At 35.9% G+C, this 19,341-nt stretch overlaps 1 protein-coding gene across 5 annotated transcripts in view; it reads right to left on the reverse strand.

The window, feature by feature from the left end:
* Positions 1-332: 332 nt before the first annotated feature.
* LOC101399812 (protein FRA10AC1) overlaps positions 333-19,341 on the reverse strand; it is a 33,304-nt gene continuing 14,295 nt past the window's right edge. For 2 of the 5 annotated variants that reach the window (XM_087432287.1, XM_014785552.2), the window contains exons 11-14: positions 16,316-16,434; positions 11,765-11,803; positions 5,405-5,483; positions 2,997-3,171 (exon numbers count right to left, since the gene is read on the reverse strand). In XM_087432287.1, coding sequence (XP_087288413.1) covers positions 3,005-3,171; positions 5,405-5,483; positions 11,765-11,803; positions 16,316-16,434 — 404 coding nt within the window. In that variant the 3' untranslated portion in view covers positions 2,997-3,004. Of the gene's footprint in view, positions 736-2,996; positions 3,172-5,404; positions 5,484-11,764; positions 11,804-16,315; positions 16,435-18,911; positions 18,955-19,341 lie in introns of those variants that run through there. The other 3 variants (XM_087432289.1, XM_087432288.1, XM_004427849.3) reach the window with 3 other exon arrangements.

The raw sequence follows: 19,341 nt of genomic DNA on the forward strand, positions 1-19,341 counted from the left end.
GTCATAACAAAAGGTACAAATGAGAAGTGCCTGTAAGTTAAATTTTTAGATTTTTTTTTTTTTTTTAATGTTATGTATATTTTATCACAGTGTTTTTTTTTTTTTTTTTTTTTTTTTTTAATTTTTTGTTTATTGCAGTAACATTGGTTTATAACATTGTAAAAATTTCAGGTGTACATCATTGTACTTCTATTTCTGCATGGACTACATCATGTTCACCACCAAAATACTAATTACAACCCATCACCACACACATGTACCGAATTATCCCTTTCACCCTCCTCCCTCCCCCCTTCCCCTCTGGTAACCACCAATCCAATCTCTGTCCCTATGTGTTTGTTTATTGTTGTTATTATCTACTACTTAATGAAGGAAATCATACAGTATTTGACCTTCTCCCTCTGACTTATTTCACTTTGCATTATACCCTCAATGTCCATCCATGTTGTCACAAATGGCTGGATTTCGTCGTTTCTTATGGCTGAGTAGTATTCCATTGTGTATATATACCACAGCTTCTTTATCCATTCGTCCCTTGATGGGCACTTAGGTTGCTTCCAAGTCTTGGCTATCGTGAATAAGGCTGTAATGAACACAGGGGTGCATGTACCTTTGCAAATTGGTGTTTTCAAGTTCTTTGGATAAATACCCAACAGTGGAATAGCTGGATCATATGGTAGTTCTATCGTTGATTTTTTGAGGAATCTCCATACTGTTTTCCATAGTGGCTAGTGCCTGTAAGTTAATAAAATATTGTTGGGGAGAAAAAAACTCACTCAATATGTACACCCAAATGAGAGCTAAGTCACCACCTTGGGTAAGTGATACATGTACACTTTATTTCCATTGCTTAAAATAATTTTGAAACTCCACTTCTAGGATTATTTTAGGAACCGCATGAGAACCTCTCTTCTTTTAGCCTTACGTAATTTTGGACCCCCAAATATAGGTCAGCTCAAAGAACTGCCCCCTCCCCATTCACTAGAAAGCAAACTGAGGGGTGGAGATGTGCTACCACTGAAGGTCTGCAAAATTAGGAACATTGCTTAAGAGCAAGTATAAGAAAGCATAACTCATATCCCAAGCCAATGGTCCGCTGAACACCACTGACTGCACTGTAGCCAAGTTTGAGTAGGTATTTTGGCGAATTAATCTTTAAACTCATCATCTTGAGGCCTTGTCAAAGACTTCTTAAAAATATGATTCCCATTATCTGCCTCTGTGTACGAATGGATTAAGTGTTGTGATTATATATAATGATCTAAATGAACTTTATAAATGAACTTGATGTCCATAAACCATACTTGCAATACCAAATATATAGATCTATATTAAAAGGATCTTTAGCTATTCTTCCTAGTCATCATTTAATTTTGCAGGAATTCTGTTTTCTGATGACCACTAAACTATGAGTGTATTTTTATCATAAAAGTGTTTTAGCTACATATATTCGATTACTATATTGCTTTTGCTGTCAGACATTTCAACACTTTTTCCCCAGAAATCACAATCCTTTTTATTTGTTATAAGTAGTGACATGAAAAAGACATTTCTTTAAATGAGGGGACTTTCAAACCATGTTTAACATGAAAAACCAATGCTGATGTACTGTCTTCTGACAGTAGAAATGACTGCATAAGTGTTTCCTAGATAGTTCCTCTGTAGCAACGTCCAGCACAGTGCCTCACCCATAACAGAAGCCTGATAGATATTTGTTGAATTAATGAATAACAACTATTTAATAAAAGGAAAATCTCTGATACTAACCATTTAAAAATAAGATACTAAATTACTTATTTTGCAGTTTAATGCCTATCACTCCATGTTTAAGTCATTTAAAATAGTGTATTTTCAACAAAATAATTGGAACACTATGATCATTTTACAGGTCCTCTCTTTTATTCACAAATCACGCATCTTCTCCTCGATCCATCTCTTTGCTCTCTAAAAAAATGGGTCTTACCTTTTTTAAAAAAATAAATACTTTTGAATATTTTATGAAAACTATGGACTCTTTCCCCCAAAAACACACATAATCACAGAAGTTTACACATAGACTTTAGGAGTGCTTAGATCTCCTGAAGCACATCCACTGACTCTTGGGGGTAGAGACCCCAAATTACGAAGTTAATGATTTATAATATATCCCTGCATGTAAGTATATCCATATTTGCATAACTGTATCTGAGACAAGCTCTATGCACACAGTATTATTCAATTAAATTATCTGATTGCATAATCTCTGTTGGAGAGTCAACTTTTGTGAACACATCCTCTGTTTTCGACTACTGGGACCTCATCTGGCCCCCTGTGGTATAATTTACGCTATAATAAATTACCTACACACTGGGAAGTCAAATCGGTTATGATAAACTCCCTTAAGTGGCAGAGGTGAAAAGGAAGCAAGAGAAAGTTAAACTAAGAAAAAAAAGGGCAGCTAGAAACAGGTGGTAATGGGAAAACAGGTGCTTACAAGAGGGCTGACAGTGTATCAAAGGAAAGTAAAGAAGCTGAAGACAGGGGCCTGCCCAGTGGCGCAAGCAGTTAAGTGCATGCACTCTGCTGCGGCGGCCCGGGGTTTGCCGGTCCCGATCCCGGGCACGCACCGACGCACTGCTTGTCAGGCCATGCTGTGGCGGAGTCCCATACAAAGTGGAGAAAGATGGGCATGGATCGTAGCCCAGGGCCAGTCTTCCTCAGAAAAAAAGAGGAGGATTGGCAGACGTTAGCTCAGGGCTGATCTCTTCACACACAAAAAAAACAAGTTGAAGACATACTTAATCTACTTTATAATTTTTGTGAGGCCCAAATAATCCTAATAATTTCAATTAATTGAGGCAAGGAAAGATAAATATGAATCAATAAAAAAACCCTACAAAATATAGGAACAATGGAATCTCTGTACAGGGTACTAGCTCCATCCTTTAAGCAATTAAAAAGATATATAAGGGATGGGAAAAGTGTCTCCCATAGAACTAAAAAACTTCCAAAGCATCTGACATCCTCAGAGTAGCTGGATTTTTATTTCCAAAGACAAACCACTCAAGCTACAACTTGTAGATAAAACTTCTGCGAAGAGTTTCAAAGTATACTTGCACATTAAGGAATGTCGGCTTCTTTCTTCCATCTCACAGAAATAAATCTTGAAAATACTCATCAAATTCTTCTTCCCTATTTAAAAGAAAAAGTATACATATTGATTAAAATCAATAATTAGAGGAAAAACCTACTAGGTAATACATTATATGAGATTAATAAAAATAAAATATTTTATTTCAACATATTTGCTGATTCTTCTGTATATCATTGTATTTCATAATTCAGCTGTCGAATAATTCTTAGCCTCTAGAATAATCATAACTATACCCAGATTGATTGAATTTAAAATGTTTTATGTGTTGGCACCTCTCCCTAAATGTATTTATTACCTAAGATTTTAAAGTACTTTGTGAAACGTCATTGCTTCTCTTGACTATTTTGGTTGACTTTATAACTTCTCTGTTCATTCTCATTTCAAATTATGTTCTGATCAAGAAATGATTGAAAAGGAAACTATTTTAAGGAAAAATACAAATCTTACTCCTAGGAATGGGGAAAATCTGCTTAGGCTACAGATTTTTATTACTCTGAGAACAATAAATATGTATTTATATAAGCAGTAAAGATTGTGTTTAAGACAAAGAACAGAACTCTGAAAGGAGATCTTCTTTTATAATGTGTTAAAATACTATGAAAATTGTAAAGTACTAAATAAATATTAGTGCTAGGAGCCAAAGTGGTACAGGGGAAAGAGCAAAGGTTTTCAAGTCAGACCGTGTCTAAGTCCAAGCTCTGTCACTTGTTAGCTGGATGAGCAAGTTACTTAACTTCTCTGGGCTCAGTTTCCTTATCTGTAAAATGGAGAACGTCTCATCTCCTCAGAGGGCTGCTGTAAGGATTAAATGTATGCACAGTTGCTTTTCTTCTGTCTGGGAACAGGGAATCAAGCTGGACAGTCAAGTTCAGTCTACCAGTCCCTTTAGAAAATGTTCTTTTAGATCAGAGATTCACAATGGGACTCCATCATTTGGTTTTAGATCATGGTGAATGCATAAAGCCATCACAACCATGTTCAAATTAAAAAAAAATTAATTACAGAATCAGATAAAGCTGATTTAAGAATTATCTGCAATTTGGTATTCCCCATGCTACTGTCCCTTTTCCTCAGCATGACAGCAAAATGCAGAATTTTTAAAATGGTAGTAAGAACCTAAATATACAAAATTAGCTGAATCTGTGTGGACTCAGATGTTCAGTATTTGATCAATGTCAAGTTTTTTAAGGTTGCAAAGAGTTTTGGATTATAAAAGCCTTCTTAGGATTTACTCATTCCTGTATCTTTATTGTCTAAAAAGGTGAGTTGACTCTAAGACCTATTCTGTCATTTTCAGCTGTAAAGCTCTTCAAGGGGAAGTTATACAGTTAAGTTTAGTCAACAGTTTAACTAGGATAGCCTTATTTTATTTATAGCAACAACTTTTTTATAATCTGATCTATAATGACCACATATTTTAGAATTCTTTATTTGGCTGGGGAAAAAAAAGGTTAAAGTCACAGAAAAAAAATAATCTTGTTAAAAAAACTTCTTTCCAACATACCCGAAAAACACTGAGAACATACCATATAATTAGCAAGATGTTTTGTAATCAGCTTAAATTAGTGAATTATGATTGCTTCAACAGGTCTCTTCCTATTATGAACCAATATGCCTCAGGACTAACAAAATGGGACTAACATTTATTGAGCACTTACTATATTTGTAGGTATTGTATCAGGTACTTTACAATCTTTATTTCATTAAATCTTCATAATAAAGTCTATGCAGTAGGTATTATTTTATCATCTTTCAAAAGATAAAATTCAAGTGGTGAACATCCCAGTACACGACAGGAGCTCATAACACTCCAGCCCACGTCCAGACAGCTCTTCCAACCCACAGCAGAGAACAATGCAGGCACTGAGGTATCCGCCTATGGGGTCTACGGTGAGTGTTGGCAAGTAAACTTTTACACCTGTATACATCTTCAAGGCGCTTCCCTATACAGGTTTATGATAATCAGAATATCATGGATAGGCTGCTCTGGAAGCTAGTAAACAGCCCTTCTCTGAACGAATCTAAGCAAAGACCACAGGGTCACCTGTTAAGGCAAGCTGAGGAAAGATTTACTCACCAAGAGGAAGCTGAACAAGTTTGCTGTTTATGGTCAAACAATGGTTGGGAATAAACCAGGCTAGGTGGTCCCTGGCATTAAATTGACATTCACGACGCTAAGTTTTTTCATTAACTATTATCAAGAATGGCTGTGGTCACAGCTTCCTAAACTGATGTTAAGGGCATGCAGTATCTATTAATATGAGGACTTACTGTGACTTTTCATCTGTCTCTGGTAGTGGGCCCTTCCAAAGTTCAGATTCTGAAGTACTTTCTTCCTCATCAGAGTTTTCTGTTCATTTAAAACAAGATTTTTTTAAAGATGAGGATTATATTTAAAACACATTTTGAGCTACTCAACAATGCAATTAAATTAACTTTGGATTTAACTGCAGTTTAGTGTCAACTTTTATGGCTCTCTGGAAATTTAATTCACTCTTCCAGACCAATAAATTCTTTTAAAAAATAAATAATAAGCTGAGACATACCAAAGAGTTCTCAGCAAAGAGACCAAGGATTTAAGGGCTCCTGGGAAACTTCTCTAAGTTACACTGAGTTAAGTAGCAATTTCAATATTAACCCTTACAAAGGAATTACCTCTTGCAGTATAGTTGTTTTTGATTTAGTTTCTTCTTTTTCTTGGTCATACAAAAGACATGCAAGTTAAGATTTTTGTAGAGTATACCGACATTAGTATCAAGACCTCAAGAACTGAACTAGTATGTAGGAGCAGCTAGTTAAATTATGAAAAAATATTTGTCAGACAGTTTTTTAAATTAACGCTGATTACATTAATTAGAAGAAGCCTGTTTCTGTGAAGAAACAAGCATTCTCGTACATTGTTAGGAGTAAAAATTCTCTAAACCATAAACCTTTTTCTTCAGGAAAATCTGGCAATATAGATAGTTTAAAACATACGTACCTTTGACCAGCAATGCTGCTTCTAGGAATTTAATTATTACTTAGAATAAATAAGCACCTCAGATATATGTGCAAAGATGTTCACTGTATAACAACACAATGAAAGAAAACAACCTAACGCCCACCAACTAGGGATTCAAGACTGGTTAAATAAATACAATACAGCTGTTAAAAAATATCTTAGTATATCTATATGTATTACCATGAAAAATAACAGTGCTGTATCAATTTTTTAAAAAGTTACAGAAAGTATGCATAGTATAATCTGATTTATGGTTGAAACATTATATATATATATACACACACACACACACACATAGATATATATACAGTAGTGTATATGTATTATGTATATATGTATTGTAAGTTTGTAAGGACCAACCAAACTTAACGGTGATTATATTACCTGTGGGCCTGGGATATTTTTACTTTCTACTTTAAGCATTTGCAAATTTTTTGTATTTTAAACAATAGTCATGTATTACCTTTAAAAATCAGTAAAAACAATAAAGACATTTCTATTTTAAAAATAGACATGTTTCAAACGAATCACCCTATATTAGTCAACTAAAAACTATCAAATACTGAAAAATGTATTATAAGACAATAAAATTATATGCCACAAAGTAATTACATTAGCAAATAATTCCTCTCCAATGACCATTAGTCTAAAAAAGAACGGACACAAATTTGGCCTGTCAATACAGAATGTCCCTTAGTCAAACACAACACAAAAATAAAACAGCACTGATTTGCCACCATGGTTCCAGCCTGTCACCTGTTGGACTTTGATCCTTGGATCAACATGTGCGTCTGAACTTTGGTCCTAACTGAATCTATTCTGGCACAAATTTTTAAAAAACTGCAAAAAAAAAAAAAAGGGGAGGGGTTTGTGTGTTGTATTTCTAATGATCTACATACAGACGATAAAATTATAAAGCCTTGGGACAAGATTCCTGCTCAACGACAGCCAGCACTGGAACTGCCAGTGTCCCAAACTGAATATGACAGAAGAAAAAATACAAGTCTTTTACTCTTATTTTTATGAAAACTCAATAATATGATAAAGCACAGAAAAACTAATTAGTCCTAATGAAGTTATCATGATTGTGTTACCCTGTTAATGATGTCAGAGAACAAAACCTACAAGGCCTTTGAAAGTGGGCAACTGATTTCAAAAGGCCTTACAACCACCTGTTGTCTTGTTCCCCCTCAAGAGTACTCCCCACGTGCCAGCTTTCCTACACCAGTTTTCTGATACCAGACAATCCAGTTTTACTAAAACATATAATCAGTTTAAAGTTGTTTTTTTTTTTTTTGTGAGGAAGATAAGCCCTGAGCTAACATCCATGCTAATCCTCCTCTTTTTGCTAAGGAAGACCGGCTCTGAGCTAACATCTATTGCCAATCCTCCTCCTTTTTTTTTCCCCAAAGCCCCAGTAGATAGTTGTATGTCATAGCTGCACATCCTTCTAGTTGCTGTATGTGGGACATGGCCTCAGCATGGCCGGAGAAGCGGTGCATTGGTGCGCGCCCGGGATCCAAACCCGGCCCGCCAGTAGCGGAGCATGCGCACTTAACCCTTAAGCCACGGGGCCGGCCCCTATAATCAGTTTAGAGTAACATTATAAAATAACTTTTTGAAAGAGCACATGCTGAAAAAGTGACCAAATATTCTTAGAGAATCAAATCTACAAGATTGGACCACATGACCTTTAAGGTCCCTTACAACCCTATGAATCTATAGTATCCTAGTTCCCTGAGGATGAATGTAACTACAAATCATTCCTATGATAACTGCTACAACCTGCTAGGGATGGGAGGGGTGTTGCTTAGGAAATAACAATGAGAAGAATGGGCAATACAAAATGATGCCCTTGCCTCAGTGTCAAATCTAGGCAGTAATTATTGGCAAGTGGGGATCCGAATTAAAGTACAGACTGTGTTGGAAGGGGATCTGGGAGGTCTTTAATCCAATCCTAATCCAATGAATGAATCTCTTATTGCAACACCTCCAGTAACAAGTGACTGTCCAATCTACACTTGAACACCTCACTACTTCCTGAAGCTGCCCATTCCTCCATTCCTTCCTTCGACGAGTTCTAATTGACAAGCTTTTCCTTATATTAAGGCAAAAATCTGTCCTTGGACAGTTTTTATCCATAGACTCTAGTTCTGCCAACCAGTCACCAAAAATACGACTCCTACATTGTAGCAGTCTTACAAATATCTACAGTTTCCATGTCTACCTCCTTACCCTTTCCCTCCCATCCCTTCACCTTTCTCCAAGCTAAACATCTACAGTTCCTTCAGCCTTCTTCCTACGACATAATTTCAAGTTCTGTCAGCATCTTGGTGGTTCTATTCTTGACCTGCTTTAAGTTTTCAATGTTAGAAAGTGATGCAAATTGCTCACAATTTTCTCTATGCTTTGGATAATGAAAACAGGTCTATCATCTTGGTTTTTCTGGATATTATATGATACCTAAATAACTTGGCCTACTGAAGAAGTGGCAACTCTCCAATTATGATAACAAATGGACAGGTCAGACTTCTACAGACTTAACTTTTAATCTGACCAATTCTAGAGAACAAACATCTGTTTAATGTCTGGTATTTTTCTTTTTCTCTGATATAAAATAAAACACAAAAATAAAACAGCTACAGGTTATCAAAACTTACTTTGTGTCAGACACACGCTTAACACGTATATGATCTCATCTGACTCTGACAATAATCCAACAAAATTAAGTCTCTTTATACCCATTTTACAGATAGAACTAGGACACAGATCAAATCATTTAATGTGGATTTGTATAATGTATCTGTCAAAATTGGAGTATAAAGAGTGGACTCACATTTGATTCAGTGATGAGTTATTGATGATATAGGTAAAAGGGCATAGACTTTGGAGTTATAAACCTATGTTTAATCCCAGCTCTGCCATTAACCAACTATTTGACCTCAGGTAATTTATGTAAATTCTCTGGGTCTCAGTCCTCTTGTCTGCAAAATGAGATATTATATGCCCATTATTAAGATTAAATGAAGTAAGACAACTAAACCATTTGCCATTGTGGTCGACAGAGCAGACAATCAACAAATGCAACTTAAAATTCTTTTTCCTCATAGAAATTGGGTTTTTCTTCATGGATTTGGCTTTGATAATCCCTATGTTAAATAGGGGTAAAAGCATAACTGAATATTATCCAAATGGACGTGAAAGAAAGAAATAGCAAAATTTGAGTTCTGAAATTGCCAAGACCATCTGAAACAGATCACAAACCACCTGAGAGGATATCTGGGGTTGGCATGCCATAACGAGGTACTTGTCTCCTACTCGATATGGTAAATGGTTTTCTGGTTGCCATATGAACAGAAGGTCACCTGGAGGTAGATAATTTGTTTCTTCAAGAACTAAACTAAGCTAGAGGTTCTTCAGGTTGGGTACAGGCTGGGTACTTCTCTACTACTAGAAGTTTGACCTAGCTGAGGAGAGGTAAAGAGACTTAGGGCTATTTCTAGGAGATGGGAGAGGCTCGAGAGGGCTGCGGGGAGGACAGTGGGAGGGAGAAGGAAGGAAGAAGAAATGAAAGAATTAATATAAATGAGTAGTCAAGACCTTTCCCCAAAAGATTTTTTAATAATGAAAAATTGGAATTGGAAAAGGGCAATGCTTTTCTTTTCCTACATTAAATAGGCCTTCATACCTCTCATTGCAATGTATTGTTGGAAATAAGTAAAAACTAAAATAAAATTTCCCATTTTAACTTGTGTATGCTTTTTAAAAAAAAACATATATATATATATATCTACTACTTCATTCCCCAGATAGCATAAGACTATCAGTCTCATGCCTGGATATGTTCTAGAAACTGTCACTACACTTCACCTAATTTAAGAGAAGGAGCTACTGATAAATTAGGATTCACATGGAAGAAAGGAAGTGTCATTGCTTTAGGACACTTCCAATATGCTGAAAACAAAATTGGTATGAGTAAAATAATTTATAAGGAATATGTTGTATTTCTAAACTAGAGGAATGCCTCCACTGACACCTCTATTGCCATTAAATTTTTAAACAGTAAATATCTTAAAATTTCTATTTTTCCCAGGGCAAAATTCCTGATTACTGAACACTTAAAAATTCTCCTTAAGAATTATACTAAAATGAGAATAATGTTTATATTTGAATGGTGGGATTTGGAATAATTACTATATTTTTTCCTGAGTTTGCCAAAGTAAATATATATTACTTAAAAATCAGAAAAAAAATTTAATTCTTAAGTTTATAAATTTCCAAGTCAGCCTAGAAGTCTCAAATTTCTAAATTTCTATAAAATAAGTCCAGATATTATAAAATGAATTAGATATGCTATTGAACTACACTTTATTGTTAGGCTCTAAGCCTATATTGCAAGGTCCTTAAGAAGTTCGACATGGTATTACTGTGGAGACGCAAGGCTACTTACATCACAAATGGATGCTCCCTTTTAAGAACCCACAGGGGATTCTGCTCTCAAAACTCTGCTTGCCAAAAGCTGAGCGCCCTGTGAACTCTCTTTATTGTCACATGGATGCTATTAACCCTTCCACTGGTGGTGTCCCTCTGTGGTTTGGTTGTTAGGGAGAACCGTGACAAATCTGTGATCTACCTTTGTAATTATGCAGGACTTTTTGGTAAACATTTGTCTGTATTAATTTTACCTCTAGCTTTACTTTGCTACTATCTTATTTTTCCATTATTCTGAGTTCACCTTTAAAAAAATCTTATTTTAGGGGCTGGCTCCGTGGCGTAGTGGTTCAGTTTGGTGTGTTGCGCTTTGGTGGCCTGGGTTCGCAGGTTTGGATCCCAGGCGTGGACCTACACCGCCCGTCAGCCACATTGTGGCAGCAACTCACAAAAAGCAGAGGCAGACTGGCACAGATGCTAGCTCGGGGCTGATCTTCCTCAAGCAAAAAATGAGGAAGACTGGCAACAGATGTTAGCTCAGCGCTAATCTTCCTCAGCAAAAAAAAAAAAAAGAAAAAAAGAAAAAAAAATCTTATTTTATTGTATATATTTTTGTAAGTCATTGTGAATACTTTTTGGAATGTTGCAGGGAAAAAATAATAAAATTTGCAGCAAATATTCAATGAAATCCAATCTGGTTTAATCCAATCTGGTGAAAACCACAGAACTTACTAAAAACTAACCAGTAGCAACCAGCTGCCAACATTTTGCTTTTCAGGTACAAACCACACACTTCTTTTGATCAATCAAAATCACCAAATGATAGCAATAACTCAGTCTCATGCAATATAAGAAACATTTCTTAAATCTTAATCCACCTCCCCAATTCCTTTTCTATTCCAACTTTATCCCTATGTTTCTCTTCCTTCATATTCTATAATGTGAAATTGAAATGTGTATCCATTGTATTTACTGAAAAAAAAATTTTATGCTCTTCTATACTTAAAATAAGAAACATTTAAATGTTCTAAATTGGGGAAGAAATCATACACATTTGGTCTTCTTTCTATGATTTTTCTCATTTGGTACAAAAAAAAAATAATTTGCATCAGAGCAAATCACAATTCATGGGAAACTCAAATTGCAAATAACTTGAATCTATATATTTTTATTAAATAAAGAAAATACTTGATACTTACTGTTTGCAGAATTTTCTGATTTCTTTGAGGATGAATGTCCTGAAAAGGAAACAGCACTGTTTTAAGAATCATCTTGTAGTGGTGCAATGGTTGTAGCTGTAACCAGAATTCTTCCCAATAGTCTAGTTTACCTTATAGTCTTACAGAAAAGCACTTCACTGTCTTCTACTCTTTCATGTTCCTTAGACTTATCTCCCTAATTAAAATGTTAGGTTCTTTTAGGCAGGGATATTTTATACTCTCGTAAAGCCTGGAAAACCTAGCACAAAGCTAAAATAATAATGAACATCTGAAAAAAAAAATCTCATGTTGCTAAAAAGAAAACACAAAACTTCATAGATTAGCTGCAATATAACCAATATTTTATCTATAGAGATACTCAAAATCTGAAAACAGTTTATGAATAAATACTGATTTTTCACAATATCTTTTCAAAGATCATATACGGGTGAGAATTAATTCTCAGTCACTGAAAATCACACAAAAAATTATGTCATAAAATAAATATCTTCAGTTCTACAATGAGGTTATCCAGTGAGGAAAATGGAAAGAGAAAAGTACTGAAGATCTGTTAACATAATTTTAAAAAATCATCACTATTCAGAGTCTCCTGAAATAAGACCTCAGTGGAAATATTTCTGAAGGCTACTAAATCAAAAAAGGATCGATAACAGACAGAGAGTAACAATTCCTCCAACCTCCCTGGATAAGAGGTCTCATAAGCCAAAGCTGAGGTATGAATGGCCCCTTTAAGGCCAGACCAAGACAGTGCGAGAACTACAGGGTAAAGACTCCAAAGAGAGCAGCAACTGCTTTATATTATTTCTTCACTCCTCCTTATTTCCTAGTCATCAGAGAGAGCATATAAAAACATAGCTAAGCTTCTGGTGGCAAAAGAAACGTATTCTGTCATCTCTGTCATATGAGGAACACAATACCTGCTTCCAAATGTCTATATGTTAAAAAGAGGTTAGGCTTACTCTGGTGGCCTAAGGACATAACTGGAACCAAAGGGAAGAAGTTGTAGGTTTGGGCTGAATGTAAGAGAAACCTGCTAGCAATTACTACTATCTAAAATGTAAAGGAATCTTTTGGATGGTAGTGGGTTCCTTGTCCCTGGAGGTGTTGAAGCAAAAGCAGAACAAGTATGTGATGTAGAGCAGCGCATCTCAAACTTAATTGTGCACACGAATCATCCTGTGAACTTAGAGTGCAACTGTAATTCAGGAGATCTGGAAGGGTGTGAGATTGCGCATTTCTAACAAGCTCACAAGTGACAATGCCAGAGGACCAAACTTGGAAGAGCAAAACCATTGAATATCTTTTCGATCATGACTCCAGGGCTGATCTCTGATGTTCCTTTCGACACTGAGAAACTGGTTGATTTCACTGATTCACTTATTCACCTAACATTTACAGAATGCCTTCTATGTGGAATAAGCTCTGTGCTTAGGAATTGGAGATAAAGAATTAAACGAGTCACACAGTCCCTTCCTTAACAGAAAATAAACAAATTATTCCAAGGGTGGTATGTATTTCTAAAGGAGAAGTGCAGGGTGCTATTGGAATGTGTAACAGGGACTTAACCTTGCCTGGAAGAGTGGGGTGAAGGGTGTCAGGAAAGGCCTTCCCAAGGAACTGAGCTGGGGGATGGGATGGGATGGGGTGGTGGCAAGAGGGCTAAGATCCTGAACTTTCTGCTAAGACAGTCTACCTAAGTACCTTGTTCTGCTCATACCTGCCAAAGCAGACTGGTCCTCAAAGTCAAGCTATTGATCTTTCTTACATTTCCTCTCCATCCCTTCGTTCAGCCATCTAGCGATCCAATTATCTATCCATCCATCCACTTATTTAACATTCTGTATGAGAGTAACCTGAAGCCATGCAAGTAGATGGGATCACACAGGGAGAACAGAGAGAGAAGAGAGGTTCTGTAAGAGCCTTGAGCAACTCCAACACCCTAGAGTGAGACTGAGGATGAACTATAGTCAAAAGAGGCTGAGGCGAGGCTAGAAAGACAGAAAAAAAATCAAGAGAGTAGATTGTTTTGAGAAGGTGTGTCAACAGTCCAAATGCAGCTGAGATATTAAGCATTTATCAATTACTATACAAGTTTGGGCCAAATTAAGGTGCTCTGGCAAGAGTATCACATCAAGATCAACCTAGTCTCAGATGATCCCAGATAAGAAGATATTAAATAGAGTTCCACGTGGTTTTCCTAAAAGTGTGCTAAAATGTTGTCATTTTCTGTTTTATACCATAGAAGCTGAAAAAAAGAGAACTATATCTTGCACTCTCTGCTATCAAAGGTGCTCTGAATTAAGAATAAATAAGAAACAGATGTCTCAATTCCACTTCACTTTGGTTTTTCTATCCCTGAAGTTGCCCTGAAACAATCTTCAAAGTCTTTCATTTTCTCATTCTTTATTTTTATGCCTAACACGTGCTAATGGGGTGCTGGGAATACACCAATGAACACAGCAGACAGAATCCTTGCTCTCCTTGGGGTTTTATGTAACTGTCGTATGTGTAATAAAAGAAAAGTTCCTTTATTACATTATAAAGGATAATATACTATGTGATACCATTATAAATGGGACTCCTAATTTAGATTTGTGGTCGGGGATGGAGTCAGGAAAGGATCTCTGAGGAAGTAACATTTAAGCTCAGACCTGAAGGATGAGTTAGGATGGGACTGGGGGTTTTAGGAAGAGAGGCAGCAGCATCTATATAGTCCCTAAATGGAAATAAGCTTGGCATTTTCTAGAAATTGAAGGGTTATGTGGGTGGAGTGTGAAAGTGAGGTGGAGAGTGGGAAGAAAGAAGCCCTGTATGTCAGATCTTATAGAGACTTTGAGCTCTGTCCAGATTTTGGTTGTATCCTAAGAACAACAGGAAATCATTGTTTTAGCGAGAATGGATTAAGGAGAGGGAAGGCGGGATGACAAGACAGTGGCAGAACCAGTAAGGAGAATATAGAGGTAGCCTAGATGACAAAACATGGTGGTTTGAACTAGGGTGGAGAGAGAACTTGAGAAATATATATTCTGGAAGTAAAAGTGATAGAACTTGGTGACAAATTAAACATAAATAATGAGAAAAAAGAAGGCATCAAGGATAATTCCAAGATTTCTGATATCAGTTTTTAGGCTGACAGAGGTGTCATCTACTGAAATATGGAACACTAAAGGAAAAACATCTAGAAGGAAGATCACATGCATATATATGTATAATCTGAGGGGTCCAACCCCACCCTTATCCCAAGTATCCAGCTACCTAATTACCTGTTTTGAAGGTACTGAATTAACTTTTACAAGGTTGGAATTAGTTCTTCTTTAACTTGGAATATGCAATGATTAACACAGTATCATACTATGATATGAAACTAACAATATTATATCATACAATAATGAATGCAACAAAATTCTCAAACATGATACATTAAATATTGTACTAGCACATGAGGATAAATAAAAATTTTTAAAACTTCAAATTAGATTTTCACATTTAGTAATTAAAATTTATTTCGGAGGTGGGAAATGATTAAGATAGAGACAAAAAGGCATTCTGCTTCAAATACTATTTCCCAATAAACAATAGAATAGCAGTATTTTCCTCTCATCATCTATCAATTTTACCAAGTCTAAAACTTAGTGCTACTATATGCTTGAATATATTATGATATGCAAGAGGAAAAAAAAATGCACATAAGAATATAACATAGCTAATGATCTTCATAGCCGGAGCAAGGGAGCCCTCTCCTGTCCAAGTATTATGTTAGCATTGGCCTGAATCTAATTCAGTCTATTACCTACCTAACAGTCTGATTCAGTTTAAGTTATAGCCAATTTGACTCAACTCAATATGGACTGAAAAAACAACTAGCAGTAACCTTCATGACAGATAACTATGTGCCAAGTACCATGTAAACTGCTCACGTGCATCATCTAATTTCAACTTCTGAACAATCCTATGAACTAGGTATTATTATCATGACCATTTTAGACATGAAGATTAAGGCTTAGAGAGCTTAAGGACTGCTGAGGAAGAAGTTAAGTGGTTGACTGATGGATTTGAATCTAATAATTATTTATGAAAGGTATGTGCACAGCACCATGCTAGGTTCTGAGGACACATATGCATCAATATCACTTCAAGAAGGTCATAAGCTGGTGAGAAAATCACACAGACCATGACAATTGAAATCATAATGTTGTAATTTTATACTGAATTACAGATTATGTACTGTTTTACAGTGTTCAAAGTGTCCTTCACATTTTTATTTGATTCTCCACAATAAGCTCAAGTAGTACAGAGGCCAGGTATTCATATCATTCCTATTTACATGAGGAAAGTAAAACTCAAGAAGTTCAGTGACTTGCTCAAGGTAACAAGTCTATAAGTGACAAAGCCAGGACTTAGTTTCCTTTCAACTACTATAAAACAGTATTCTAAATGTATTCACCAATTAAAGTCTACATTTGCCACATATGGAGATTACACCTCATGTTCAGAAACGTGAGTAGATATTATATCTTAATTTCCTTTTACCTTTATCCTTTTTCTTGGAGGTCTCTTCTGCAGCAGATAACCTGGATTTTTTATGTGATGACTCTTCACAATCTTTTTTGGTTTTACCCTTTCTTTTTTTTGACTTGACTTCTTTTCTCCTTTATGTTGAACAACATAAAATTAAAGTTAACTTTTTCAACTGACCTTTATAAAAAATAAAACCAATGAGCAAAAAAATCAAATCAGTTAAAGTACATATTTTAAGAGTGTAATTTACATAATAAGGAACCCTTAAATGAGTCTGTAAGTATTTTAGGTTAGTAGGTAAATTAAGACAATTCTGTAAGATAATGAAGCCTGAATACTGAGACAAAGAATTATTTTTCATAAGTTCTGTATACAAACCTTGGAAAATATAAATCAGTTTTACTCATTTCCTCCTTTTTATAGTCTATCATTTAGCCATTTAAAAGAAAATTACAAAAAAAAATTTTATTTCTTTCCACATAATTCATATCTACCTATACTTTGAAAAAACAGAAAACAAGAAGAAACCACTTTAACAGTTCTAAACTACCAGGAAATAGAAAACTCTTCTCTTAGGGATAAAAGAATATAGTAAAGGTATAATGGAATGAGGACGGGTTATTGTTAACTCATATGTCCACTTTAGACCATTTATCCTTTTACTGCTATTGCTTGCTTTCTTCTAGGCCAGGTTTACAAGGTTGCTAGTACCACGATTGGCAAGCAATTGATTTGAATTGGTTAAGAAAACTCATACTAAGTCGGAAAAGGTGATAAGGCTGAAACTGGGACTGGGAAGGAGGATGAAGAGACAAGAGAGGATTACTTTAAGAAACTTGCTGGGGCCGGCCCGGTGGCTTAGCGGTTAAGTGCACGCGCTCCGTTACTGGTGGCCTGGGTTCGGATCCCGGGTGCGCACCCACGCACCGCTTCCCGGGTGCGCACCCACGCACCACTTCTCGGGCCATGCTGAGGCCGCATCCCACATACAGCAACTAGAAGGATGTGCAACTATGACATACAACTATCTACTGGGGCTTTGGGGGGAAAAAAAAAAGGAGGAGGATTGGCAATAGATGTTAGCTCAGAGCCGGTCTTCCTCAGCAAAAAAACAGGAGGATTAGCATGGATGTTAGCTCAGGGCTGATCTTCCTCACAAAAAAAAAAAAAAAAGAAGAAAGTGAAAAGGCAAGAAATGGAGTGAAAAAAATTAAAAAAAAAAAAAAAGAAACTTGCTTATCAGACCTTCCAAATTAAGGCACTTAGGGGCTGGCCCCATGGTGTAGCGGTTATGTGAGCGCACTCTGCTGCTGGCAGTGGGCACGCACCAATGCACCGCTTGTTAGGCCATGCTGTAGCGGCGTCCCACGTAAAGTAGAGGAAGATGGACATGGATGTTAGCTCAGGGCCAGTCTTCCTCAGCAAAAAACGGAGGATTGGCATGGATGTTAGCTCAGGGCTGATCTTCCTCTCACACACACACACACACACACACACAAAAGGCACTTACACCAAATGCTATAATACTATTTATGATAACAACCACTTTTTGCCTCTCATAAGAATCATTTCAAATTTGAAATGAAGCTCAAAAGTCAAGGTCAAAAAAATATCTCTGGGATCTTTCAGTATGATTGATGGAGAGAAGAAATAAGTTTAGGCTATTCAAGTAATCTAAAAATTCTGCTAATTTTAAGAATTAAAAATTATTAATTATTTAATATTTATTTTTAATAGCTAAAATACTAGGTAGGGCACATCTATGACAGAGCTGATTTTAAAATTAATATACTAACATATACAAAGTTGCAGAACCTTACTGTTGCACTTTCAACTGTTATTTGGACATGAAACCCAACCACCACAATCACACAGATCTTGTCTGAACATCTTCAAAGCCAGGGACTCCACTATGCCTGACTTACCATATGCCAGACACTATGTCACACACTTTACAAGCACTTTCATTTAATCCCCACAATAACTTTAGTATTCTCATTTTTAGAGATGAAAAAACTGAGTCTTACAGAGGTTAAGTAGCTTACCCAAAAAGATAACTAGCAAGTGGAGTAGCTGAGACAAATAGAAAGGTGTATGATCTCAAAGCCCATGATCTCACATATGCTGCACATCACAGAACACTGATACTCCTCCCCCACTCAATATGGTAGACACATTCTAGCTCATTCAATAGGAGCCCGATTTCAACATCTGAAATGAGTACAGAGGTGTATAACCCCTTGTCAGATGACAAACTCCAATTAAAACACTGTTTAAATGAGACCTAAGAGTCACTTTATGAAGATCTGCTTTATAATATAGTTCCTAAGAATATTATGGTATCTGAACATTGACTCCAACTAAAAATTCTAGCATCTATTTACCACCCTGCACAGGCCTTCACATTTAAAACTGCTTGGCTAGAGTAAGGCGTGGCAAACTTCCAGTTCCCTGGTTTATGTGGTCATACAGTAATGCTAGATACTCTATACAATCAACTAATTAAACCATGAACCATTCAAATCTACATTTACACATCCAGTGCAGATAAGTGACTATGTCCAAGATTATTCAACATTAACAACAGTATTTTAGAAGATAATATTACCTGTGACAAAAATTTAATTTAAAGGAACATTCTGGGCACAATCCTGGAAAAAAAAATTTAACACCACTGAATCACTAAATTTGAATAACTGCTCTGCTACTCTACTTTTAATAGCACAATTTCTCAATTTTACTTATATTCCTTTATTATAAGACGGGAAATAAATAATCTGAAGAAAACAATCTGATCTCCATCTCAAAAAATGCATATATGTAATAAAAATGACATTACAATGCTTGAAGAATTGAAACTATTCTAACATTACTTTAGAAAAATGTGCTGTCAATTTATTCTAAAAGCAAACTGTGTTTCATAGGCAGCATTAACGTGCATCTCACATCCAAGATATCTAATAACAATAGTGTGGGTTCAGTCATTTCCTCTGAAGTGCTCTAAGAGTTTTCAAATGGAAAACAGCTTTTCAAAAAGT

The sequence above is a fragment of the Ceratotherium simum genome, chromosome 6, assembly GCF_057802395.1.
Source record: "Ceratotherium simum simum isolate JZ-2026a chromosome 6, ASM5780239v1, whole genome shotgun sequence".
In the NCBI taxonomy this organism is placed as follows: Eukaryota; Metazoa; Chordata; class Mammalia; order Perissodactyla; family Rhinocerotidae; genus Ceratotherium; species Ceratotherium simum.